Raw genomic sequence first — 12,351 nt, forward strand, 5'->3', positions numbered from 1 at the left:
CTTGGGATGAAAAAGAGAATTAAAAGTTTCTCCATTTTTTAAATAGTGATTATGTTGAAATGACAGTATTTTGAATATATTGGGTTAAAAAAAGTATTACTAATTTGATCCTTCATTTTTAAAAATACTCTTTGGAAATAAAGAAGGATCAAATTAGTAATACTAATACAACACACATGTGCCCTGTGTTATATTTCTATTGGACGGTGCTGCTCTAAGCCAGGGGTTAGCAAACTATGATCTGTGGGCCAAATCCTGCTCACCGCCTGTTTTTGTATGGCCTGTGAGCCAAGTACAGTTTTTATGTTTTTAAATGGTTGAAAATAAAAGAATAGTCATTTGTGACACGTGAAAATTATGAGAAGCTCAAAATTCAGTGTCCATAACAGAATTTTATTGGAAAAGAGCCACAGTCACTTGTTCCGGATTATCTAATGGTTGATTTTGCACCACAGAAGCAGAGCTGAGTAGTTCCAACACAGACATCCTGGCTCATAAAGCCAAAAGTAATTACTATCTGGCTATTTACAGAAAAAGCTTGTCAACCCCTGCTCTAAACCCTTAGCTTACTGTATTTTTTTTTCATAGAACATATAACTATTGCCTCTCCTGTTACATGATAACTTCGGCAAAGGCGTGTACTTTCTTCTTTTCTTTAGTGAATTGCTGCCAGCACCTAGAACAGTTCCTGGCACATATTAGGTGCTCTATAAATATTTGTCGAATCAATAAATTTTACAAATCTAGATTTCGGGTCCTGTGCAGGAAGCACCTCATTAATTAAAGAACATGAATCACCACTACTATAGCCTACTGTCTGTTTCTCAGTAGGTTAAGCTAAGGTTAATTAAGACCCAAGCAAACCCACACATAATGAAAGGAAATGCTGACACATACCTGGTAACCTGCTGGGCCTGGAGACAGAGACCAACACTGTGGTAATGACCAGAGGAGCATAGGCTTTCAAAAAAAATGCCTTATTTTATTTTAATAAATTCCATGAATTTTAATGAATTTTTGGCCCCTCTTACAGAGGAGAGGTGAAGCTGTCCCAGTTATCAAAAAATTCAAATCTGCTCTTCTTCAGCGGACTGCCTGTCAGTGTGCTTTCATCCAGTGTGTCTCCCATGTCCTGGGAACCACTTCCTGGGTCAAATGACTCCGCTGCCTCCAGGAGCTCCATATCGCTTCCATCTTCCTCAAAGGACTTCTGGAAAAGGTCATAGATCTTCTGCTGCTTTGGGTCCTTCACCAGAGGAAGAAAAGACAAAGACATCAGCACCCAGGCACCAACACCGACCCTCTCTCCACGACTGTGGGACCAGCTCAGTAAACTATTTATCACTCAGGCAGCCTCACTGCCTTTGTGTCTGGCTTCTTAGCTTCTCTGCTGCTTGCTGGGTAAAGAAGGAAAAACAAAAAACGAACGGTTGTGAAAGCAACATAGGACCTGCTCTCACACTAATTTATGTTGGGAATGTTTTCTCCCTTCTAACTTTACAAATCAGTATTTCAATAATGAAACAGCTCCCAAGCCTTTCTCCACTAAGAGGTTAGTTAGGCTGTAATTCAACTCCCGAATTGGTGTGTTCAGCCACGGTTTATACCTCATTTTCAGAGTGGTTATAAAACACACACTTAACATATTGATAAGTAGATACATGTACCTGTTTCTGACTACCCTAAAGTTACAAATGATCAAAATGCCCTCCAACTGCATCTATGCATTGACAACGATGGTGTAGTGCTAAAATCATGCCCAGCTGTTATGACCACAGCAGACGACGGGCTTGCTCTCACCCCTTTGCTAATCTCTCCTCTGTCTAAATTCCTAACCCTGGCCATCATTCAACCCAGAGGCACATATTCAGTATCTCCACTGACCTCCCACAGGTCCATAAAACTAAACCTGTCTAAAAACCACAACCATCTGTCATCTCACTCCTACATCCCCAAAGCAGGTCCTGTTCCCTAGTTTTGATGGTCTCGCACTGTTCTCACAGTCCCCCTTACTTGCAATCACCAGGGCATCCTGACTCCGTATCTCACACATCAAACTGCATCAGGTTAGTTTCTCTGTCTGTTCCCTCCCAGATACTTCATAGGCAGGCTCTTTACTTGGGCCACATCGCTTTGTACCAGCCTGGATCTGCAATGGCTTCACTGCACTTCCCACCTCAGGCCTCTTCCCACGTCAACTGCTCACCGGTCTTTTCCAGGCTAATTTTTCCCTACAGACTATCCTCTGACAAGATTTTCCTATCACATCATTGGGCACCCCTGTGCCTACCTCATCAAGTCTAATGCTGCTTCCCTGGCTTTCCAGGCCCTTTGTAGTCAGGTCTCAACCTAACTGGCCACTATTTCTTTGCTTTCACAGAAGCCCTCCACACTGGTGAAGTGACGTTCTTGAAAACTGATCCTGCAAGGACTCTAGATTATTCAATAATTTATACCCTACATTCTCTCGCCTTTCAGGATCCTAGCTATTCAGATGGGAAGTGACATTAAAGGTCATTAAGGTCAGCCGCATGTCCTCCTCTGTGATATCAGCTTTTGTCTGAGCAACTGCAAGGTCGAGGAAATGCCGCCCACAAGGCAGCCTACTCCAGGTAGAAATAGCTGTCCACGTGCATTTGAGGACGTGATGGCAATGCTATGTGCTAACTTGGAGCACGCATAACTAAAGGGAAGCAAGTTCCAAGATCAGACAATATTTCACTTCCCTTCCCAGCACGCGGGCAGACATGACCTCTTCTGCTTTTGGCTCCTATATAGGAGGCAACACTTTCTTTTCCTAATAGTTGATAGTTTTCAGCCCTATTTTCATTTTTTTAAGTGATATAATTATTAATCAAAATAAATATGGATAAACTCCATTTGTACTTTAGGCAGAAATTCTTTTTTTTTTTAAGTAATTTATTTTTGGCTGCATCGGGTCTTTGTTGCTGTGCGCGGGCTTTCTCTAGTCGCGGAGAGCGGGGACTACTCTTTGTTGTGGTGCGTGGGCTTCTCGTCGCGGTGGCTTCCCTTGTGGTGGAGCATGGGCTCTAGGCGCACAGGCTTCAGGAGTTGTGGCTTGCGGGCTCTAGAGCACAGGCTCAGTTAGTTGTGGCGCACGGGCTCAGTAGTTGGGGCTCGCGGGCTGTAGAGCACAGGCTCAGTAGTTGTGGCGCACAGGCTTAGTTGCTCCGCGGCATGTGGGATCCTCCCGGACCAGGGCTCGAACCCGTGTCCCCTGCACTGGCAGGCAGATTCTGCGCCACCAGGGAAGTCCCTAGGCAGAAATTCTTAACTAATTCAAAGCAACTGAGGGTCAGGCCAGTATAAATAAATGAGTTATAAATAAACCTATTCTCATTAGTTGAGAATCCTTTAAAAATAAGGCTCTTTCTTTTCAAAGGGCGCATAACAACCAAGGCTCTGTCAAAACAGTCACCATTCAACTGAATTAGACAGTTCTTCAAAAAGTTTAAAAGGAAGGTTGTTTTAAAATTGGCTTATTAATTATAGGGATAACTTATACCCTGTGTTTAAAAATACGATCTCCCGAGTCTTATTTGCCCCAATAATTACATTACGAAGAAAGAATTTAGTTGCAAGCAAATGTAAATTCAAGATTATATCCTCAGACAAGTCTTAGCATCACCTACAAGATCGTGTCGACCTGACTCAGCTTCTGATGCCCGGCAATTCCACGGGAAGGAGGTGGCAGTCAGCTTCCTGAAGCGCACGGCCGCCTTTCTACACGAGGCTCAGACCTCTGTCCGTGCTCTCATTAGAAATAACCCCCCAGGGGTCGCCCTCCATCAGGCAGGACCTCCTGAGTTCTCACCTTCCTTGTCAACCACCCGAGCAGGTGAAAGAAGACCAGCCTTTGGGAGTCTTTGCACCTCTGGCTCCTCTACCTTGTTTCATTGAAATGGAGGGGGAAGGGCTGTGGCAGCCATGGGGCTGGAGAGCTAAGCCAGGGCAGGCCTGCTGGGCCCGGGGCTGCCCTCTCCAGAGGCAAACAGGCCTCCTCTTAGCACCTCTGACAAGGCCCCACCTGGTCATGGAAGGATGCTCACCAGTCTCTTACTCTCCTTGACAGTGAGAGGGGCTGTCACACAGGGAATGCTGGCTGAGTCTGGAGGCCTTCCGCCTGGGCTGGCTTCAAGGGACCCATGACTGTGGGAGAGGCTTGCTGCTCTGCAGGTCTCTGTTCACCCCTTTATAAAATGGGGAGACACTGAGGATAAGCTGCAGCAACAGGGGGGAAAATATGCTACATAGAAGCAGCACCCTATGTGAAACACTCCCCATTCTGCGCTGGGGACGTGTCCGCGTGGTGTTGCTATGTACTTTTTGCAACAATTCAGCTGTTGCCATGGGGCGTTTTCTGTCAGTTTCTTATGGCCTGATGGAAGAGGCAGCATTTGGAGGCCCTGGTTTTCGAGGATCTAGGACGGCATGTCAGAAGCAGCAGGAGTTAATGCCAGCACTTCTCCATAAACGGATGCACACACACAGATTGACCGGAGAACGAATGCAGCCATCATTTTAGCTCCCCAGCTCGGGGAGGTCCCCAGGAGTGATTCACACCTTCCCGCTCAGGACCTCTGGACACCCCGGTGGCAGGGAGCCACATGCTGGCGTTACCTTGTAGAAACAATCTGCGGCTTCTGTCATTTCTGAAAAATTGGTCTCAGAAAGCCCGGCTTCACCCAGAACTTTAATCTTCTCTTGAATCAGGGGCCTGTTGGGGAGAAATGAGCTGCAGTGGAAACAACCTGCACAGAACCAGCAGACTGATTACAGCGAGACCAGCCCCTGTTCTTGTGAGACACGCTCACTGTTTCACATCTCTCCATCTCTTCAGGCACAAACGCCCATCCTGAAATACTGACCTCCTCTCTATTGTAAACGGACCAAGTCAGGGCTCACATCGTCAGGCTCAAAATTCTTTCTACTGGAAGATGTGTAGGAAATAAATGCTACTGCAACAAAAATTTGAACCTGGTGCTGTTATGAGCTGCCCAATTAACAAATGCATTAACAGAGAGGGAAGTAGGGGCAACCCACATGCAAAATAAAGGTAAGATGCCTTAGTCATAATGCTGGAAACAGAGACAGGTAGTGGAAACTAATGAGATAATCAAGAAACAATATGAGGAAGGGGGAAATGGAACTGGGGAGGGAGCATTTGGGGAGTTTTTGCCTAAGTAATGGACATGAAACCCCAGAGTTAAAAATCTGACCCCATCTCTGCTAAGGAAGCACTACATGGCCCAGGGTGAGCCACCTTCCCCCGATGGCCCAGCAGCAGCACTGTAAGGTGTGGCCTTACGGTACCAGCACACCTCACAAGGGGGTCACGGGGGCAGTCTCCCTGCCTCAGCAAATGCCTTCACGTCTGGGAACAGAGTGTTTTACCAACAAAATTCCACCTACATTTCATCCCGATAAGTTCTCCTCCCTTGTCTCAGGTCAGTGGGAGGAGCCACATCCCCTTATTCCTACAGGATTTCCTCATGGCCCCTGCACCCACCAGTTAACGCTGTGCAGGAGGTCAAACAGGGTCATGAGGACAGGGGGAGTGCACCACTAGAAGGTCTTCTGTGTGGATCCCTGGAGACCTGCCCCAAAGCAGAGGCTATTAGGGAGCAAAGGAAATATGTCATCGGTGTCAACCCAACTGCCTGGCCAGCCAGGGGCCTCACCAAAGGTAGTCATCAGCCGTGCCTCTCGCCACCAGGTAGTGGATGCCCACGGAGCTCGACTGTCCGATGCGGTGCACCCGGTCCTCAGCCTGCATCAGCACCTGCGGGGCGGGGATCGGGATGCATGTCGGTCAAGGCTGGAAGCTGCTCAGCCCACCACAGCAGGTGGCCTCTTGCCCAGAGCCTCACCACAACCCTTCCTCCTCACTGCGTGTCACGTGGCAGGGGGCCTGCAAGCCTCTGTCCACAAACGGTCTGTCATCTGACAAAAGGGAGAAGCAAACACAATACTGGTCAGCAGGGGGGACCTCGATCTGCAGCTGGGTAGCTGTGGATGACCCTTCAGGGTCAGGTGCTGGGTGCTGCAGAGGGAGAGCCAGCTTCAGCTCTGCCACCAGCTGTGACAAAGGAGACCCGGCACACTGCCACTCTTCCTCCACGGAATGAAAAGTTATCTTCTAAACAGATAGAGATACCGCGCCCAGGGAGAGGCCATATATGATCAGGGGTAGGGTGGCTTTTTTATACGGTGGTAAACCCTACGACGAATAATGAAAACCAAGAACATGGTTTCCAGTATAAAATGCCTTCACGCTCTAAGCCCACCCATCGTTATAGCCATTGCCGACATGTGGTTGATGAGAACCACACTGGTCAGAACAACAGAAGGGAAAGAACTTCTCTCTGGAGTTGAGGAGAAAACTTCGAGTAGAAACAAATGTCTTCCATCTGCTGCTACGGCTAATCAGATAAGGCCAGTGGGCACCCTGGGCATGTTCAGGGAATACCCACCGCAGTCGCCCTGTTGTGGCCCCACTGGTAAAGTGGCTCCCGGGGGCGGTTGATAAAAAGGGGCTCAGGCTAGGAAGCCAGAGGCCTGGGGCCAGGGCTGCCACGTGCTCCCCTTAAGTGACAGCTATGCTCTTGAGCTCTCTGTGCTCCAATTTCTTCATGGAGACATGGATCCTGAGACTCCTTCTAAGACTTCAATCTTCCCATTGGTAATAAGATGGTCGATAAGCCTACTACTTAGCAGGTTGTTGTGAAGACCTAATACCTGGCCAATGGATGTGCAAAGTATAAGCGTGTTTACCAGGCCTAACAGAAACAGAGGGAAGATGACGCAGGCACCAGGGACAGTGCACAGAAGCCCCGCATCGCTCCCGCCACTGGCTCTCTCTGCCAGCAGCCAGGAGCACGCCCCTCACCCCTGGGTTCCAAAACAGCTCCGCGAACACCACCAGGTCAGCCGAGGAGAAGGTGAGGCCCATGTTGGCGGCGGTGATGGACAGCACGGCCACGGCAGGCCCCTCCGACAGCTGGAACTGCTGGCACAGGCCCTCGCGGTCGGCCGAGGAGGTGGAGCCATCGATGCGGATGTGCTTCACTCGCTGCGGGAACAGCAGAGGGAAGCAAGGTGGGCGCAGGTGCGGGGCCTCGGCGGCACGGCTCCAGGGACAGAGCCCCGCGCTGCTCTGGCTCCAAGCCGGGTGGAGCATCAAGCTCGCCACTCTGTACTGCTTTCTGAGCTTCTTTCCTGGTCTTTCCTTTCAAATTGAAACTTGTGTTGAGATAACTGTAGGCTCGCATGTAGTTTAAGCAATAATACAGAGAAGGATTCCTTGTATGACTTGCCCAGTTTCCTCCACTGGTAATACTGGTAAAACGATAGCATAATATCACACCCAGGATACTGACTTTGATACAATCCACTGACCTTATCCAGATTTCCCCAGTTTTACTTAAACTCCTGTGTGTGTGTGTGTGTGTGTGTTCTATACAACTTTATCTCGAATGTGGGTTTTCACGTATCTGCCTTCACAGTCGAGACAGTGAACAGTTCTAACCACACAGGGATGCTCTGTAGCCCTTTTATAGCCCTGCCCGCCTCCCTCCTGCTTCCCCCTCACCCACCCAGTCCCTACTAATCTGTCCTGCATTTCTAAAATGTTCCATTTCAGGAACATTGATAAATGGAGTCAAACACTGTGCCACCTTTGGGGCTGGGCTCTCTTCACTCAGCATCATTGCCCGGAGAGTCATCCCTGTCGTTGCACGTACAGTCGGTTCACACACACCCGTAGCTCATTCCTTCTCATTGCTGAGCTGTGTTCTATGGCAGGGATGTACCATGGTTACCTGTTCACCTTTGGCAGGACATCTGGGTTGGTTCCAGCTTTGCACTACTACAAATAAAGCTGCCGTGAACATTGGTGTATAAGTTTCTATGTGAATGTAACTTTTCACTCCTCTGGGATAACTGCCCAGGAATCAACTGCTGAGTTGTATCTGATAGTTGCATGTTTAGTTCAGCTTATTTTCTTTAAAAAAAAAATTTTTTTTTGCAATTAAAAATTTAATTTTAATATATATATTAAATGTCTTATAACCTTATGTAGTTATTTCTTGTTATTCACAGTAGTTATGTTCTATATAGTCATTATTATAAAATCTGAATTAGCAAATACTGAATAATTTCCCCTAGGGGAAACACAGGATTAGGTTCCTGAGATCAGCTTATTTTAAGTGGCCTTTATTGTTTTCTAATGATAAAGACAGACATTATGAGGAAAATAAATTACCGATCTATTTTTTCCCATCACTCTTTTCTCAATGTGTATGCTACATCTTTTAAATACAAAGTTCTATATCTTGCTTTTCTCTGATAAACATTATATTGTAAATAAACCAAATTATTAAAATGTTTTCTAAAACATGATTTTTAATGGCTGTGTAATAGTTCATTATGCAACAATAGTATACTTTAACCATTTATCTATTTCCTCACATTTGGGCGGGTTTCTACTTGTCACTAAAAAAGGATGAGCTGTCTGCATGTCTCAACTAAGAAGTCCTCATGCTACAACTAAAAGATCCCGCATGCTCCTACTAAAGATCCCACATGCCGCAACAAAGATCTCGCATGCTGCAACTAAGACCCAATGCAGCCAAAATAAATAAATAAATTTTTAAAAAAAAGGATGGGTTGGCAAATGTCCACCAACAGGTGAGTGGATAAAGTGTGGTACATGCATACAATGGAATATTACTCAGCAATAGAAAGGAATGAACTGTTGATATATGCAGTAACATGTATGAATGTCAAAATATGTTGACTAAGAGAAATCAGATTAAAAAAAAAAGGAGTACACACTGTATGATCCTGTATGATTCCACATTTATATAAGGCTCCAAAAATGCAAACTAATTTACAGTGACAGAGAGCAGATCAGTGGTGGCCTGGAGACGGGAGGATAGGGAGAAACGGGGATTACAAAGGACAGGAGGCAACTTCTGGGGCTGACGGATATATTCACTACTGTATGGCTGTTAGCAAAACTGGTGCCATCTTGGGCCCGTGCAGTTCCTCCTGTCCTTCCACTGACCTTACCTAGGGCTGTACTGTAGAACACTGTACTGTCCTGTAGTGAATCTCTTTTCTTTGTCATCTAGGGCTTCATAGTTAATAGATACTGTTTAATGATCATTAGGTCCAGGTGGCCTGTATGCTCGGTTAGTCTCCAACGATGACAACCTTCACTGACGCATTCCTGATGCTCAGGAGACTAGCAACCCATCATAAATCTTGACCTAGGGATGTAGTTGCTGTCTCCAAGCACACACCCCTATACTCTAGGTTAACTATAAAATTGTTCCAGTGGCTCCTCAGCATTGCAGAGTGCAGCTGCAAATGCTCTGGATCACCATCTACACAGTCCTACCCTCCATGTAAGTTACCCTTTAATAAATGGATCCACTGATTGTACGGAGCTGCCTGCCTTGTTTTTAGGTCTCAAGATACCTTCTCAGTTCAGTGGGCACTTTTTGTTCTTTCTGTGCAACAACTACCTCCACTCTTGCTCAACTGTATACTTCAAATATGTGTAGTTCACTGAATGGTAATTATACCTCAATGAAGCTATTAAAATAAAACATTTTAAAAGATGGGTTAAAACAAACCTGTTCATGGTTCTACAAGCAAGGAAAATTATTCGGAAAGTCATCAGAAATGTTTCTGGAAACCTTCACCTCATTTCTTTGCTCAGATCTGACCTTGGCCTGCTTAGCAGTTGACACACAAACAAGAAAAGCACCCTGTGCTGAATTTCAAAGAGAGCTTACCTTCCTCTCAAGCTCATTAGTAACTGCATCCAAAACCACCTTATGGTGTGCGAACACTAGAAACTTCTCTCTTCCACTTTCCAGTAGGTCCAGGATATATTCACTGCATTTGACAATGACAACACAATAAATTAAACACATACGCAATCCAGCTGAGGTTAATTACTGAAAAGTGACTGCATCTGTAGCAGATACCTTCTGGGTACCTGCCTCCCCAGCTCATTCTCTCCCTCCTCTGAGAGCTGACCTCTCCCCCTTGCCCTCGGGAACTGTGGGGAAGTCATCTTCCGCCACATGCAGAAAGAGTTCTTCCATACTTTTTTAGTCATCTCCCAAACACAAATAAATCAAAGTATCCTCATGTTTTACGTGTCTCTGATGGGTTACTGAAACATTCTTATTATTACCTGGGATCATACAAGATAATGAACAGTTTGCACTTTGGCTGCTACTATCATTATAATGTGTTTTCAATAAAAATTGAAGTGTTGTTTACAGATCTGAAAATGCCTGGGCAGGGACTGGGGGATTCTTGACAGTAATAAATATCTGGCAATGTAGTGTTGAGACGTAAGTAATAATACTGAAGAGACGTCAGGGATCGCCCTCCAGCTCCCTCCCACATCAGACTGCAAACCACAGGGCCAGCAGTTAAGGCAGTGGTATAAGTGAATTCTTTTTTCCAAGGCCAAGGAATATGGGGTGAAAAGGTCTTGTTTACATGGTCTCCATTCTGCTTTTAATTTACTTCTCTCCTCCATCCACTGTGTTTTTTCTTGACTTTCTGCTCCTTATCTTTAGCTGTGGCCTTAAAGGAAGGCAGCGACCCCTAGGAGCTGTAGGGAGGAGAGTCACCCAGTTGGCAGATCCCAAGCTTGCCCTGGCACTCGCGCCCTGCAGAGGGTTCCCAGTCCCAGTACAGGTCACCGGTGGCTCCTGCACGGGCGGCGGGAAGGTCAGCTTCCTCGGACAGGACACAAGGAGCCCTCGCTCTGCCTGAGGCCATCCCCACACGTGGGTGTGTGTCTGGGCAAAGAGCAGACATTGCTCTCCTTGGAGAAGGACAAATCTCCAAGGTTTCCTATTACAGTGCAGGCAGGTGGGGAAAAGGTAAGTGGACTCTCTTCTAAACCGTCTAAGAATTTTTTCAAACAACACTATGACCAACTACAGTATGGATTTGAGTTCAATTTGTGAATTGTTGGTACTAATAGAATCTACTTTAATTAGTTTGAGAGACATAAAATTTGCCATGATATAAGCAAAAAAGTTAACTGCTACAGCATCAGAAAGTCACAAGGCCATAAAATCAATTTGGCCAGCCCATAAACACCACGGCCCCCAGTTTTCCTGATGCCTCTCAGCCCTGTACATCTCAGACCTGGCACTGCTGCTTGGCCCTTCCTCACATCCCTGAGCTCCCGAGCTGGAAATATCTGCCGACCACAATAACCTTGGCTTTATATTGAAAGATGTCCATTAAAATGAAAACGAACAACAGCAAAAATGGGAAGAAAAGCAACAATCAGAGGAAACTGGGGTTTTAAGATTTATAATCTGATTTCCACTTACTAGCTGTATGATTCTGAAGTTTAGAGATTTACGTTAGATTTACTCAGTTTCTGCATTTTAACTTATTCTACTGATCTCACGAGGAGTCTATAAATGTGACATGAGTTAACAGATGTCCAAACTGTTGGAAACTATACATCACTATATAATTTATCTTGGAATTTTGAAAAAGTATGTATAAGGTATGTTATGATTTGAATGTTTGTGTCCCTGCCCCCCAGTTCATATGCTGAAATCCGAACCCCCAATGTGTGGGGCCTATGGGAGGAGATGGAGTTAGTGTTCTTATAAAAGAGACCCCAGAAAGCACCCTTCCCCTTCCACCACCCTTCTCTTTTTTAAAAAAGAGAGAGAAGTCGACACTTGGTGTCCACTTACATGACAGATGGGATTTTAGCTTCAGCTGTTCTGTTGAAGAAGAGAATGAGGGCTTCTTTCTGCTGCTGTTTCTGTGGAAGGAGAAATCGAGGGTTTAAAGCCTCCCACTGTGAGGACTCCATGACCCGTTGACATAATCATCACCACCAAGAGCTTTACAAATCCCAACATCAATCGCCACAGCCAAGAGGCCCCGACTTACCCACTAGCTTTAGCCACGCCACAGGAACTGTCTGGACTCTGGTTTTGTACTGGGAGACAAAGTAGCATTACAGCTATTCTGTCACCCTTCGAGAACTGTTGTGAGAATCCAATGAGGCAAGGAACATGCAAGCTCTTTGGAAGGGCATCGCAGGTAGCGCTTCACCATCCATACAAGCTCACATGCTCAGCGGGAAGGCAGCCCTGCTAAGCACACCTATTTACTATAGGTATTACAGCCTGGTGACAACTTACACATGACAGTGGCCCACGATGTTCCCCCACCCCTTTCCTTCTGCCAACTTGTGTCCATACCCAACTGACTAAGCTCACCTCTAAGACTTACTGAATCATTTCCAACTGACCCCAACTAGTC

At 46.1% G+C, this 12,351-nt stretch overlaps 1 protein-coding gene across 4 annotated transcripts in view; it reads right to left on the bottom strand.

The window, feature by feature from the left end:
* Window positions 1–305: 305 nt before the first annotated feature.
* SMARCAL1 (SNF2 related chromatin remodeling annealing helicase 1) overlaps window positions 306–12,351 on the bottom strand; it is a 52,154-nt gene continuing 40,108 nt past the window's right edge. Inside the window, exons 13-19 of one of the 4 annotated variants that reach the window (XR_014294907.1) lie at window positions 11,775–11,845; window positions 9,825–9,927; window positions 6,911–7,093; window positions 5,703–5,803; window positions 4,642–4,738; window positions 4,071–4,211; window positions 1,133–1,246 (exon numbers count right to left, since the gene is read on the bottom strand). Coding sequence is in view for 3 of the 4 variants with exons in the window: in XM_082631473.1 (XP_082487599.1) it covers window positions 1,028–1,246; window positions 4,642–4,738; window positions 5,703–5,803; window positions 6,911–7,093; window positions 9,825–9,927; window positions 11,775–11,845 (774 nt within the window). In the remaining variant the exon portion in view is untranslated. Of the gene's footprint in view, window positions 1,247–4,070; window positions 4,212–4,641; window positions 4,739–5,530; window positions 5,619–5,702; window positions 5,804–6,910; window positions 7,094–9,824; window positions 9,928–11,774; window positions 11,846–12,351 lie in introns of those variants that run through there. The other 3 variants (XM_082631473.1, XM_082631471.1, XM_082631472.1) reach the window with 3 other exon arrangements.

This window comes from Mesoplodon mirus (assembly GCF_964341445.2).
Source record: "Mesoplodon mirus genome assembly, chromosome: 8".
Classification (NCBI taxonomy): Eukaryota; Metazoa; Chordata; class Mammalia; order Artiodactyla; family Ziphiidae; genus Mesoplodon; species Mesoplodon mirus.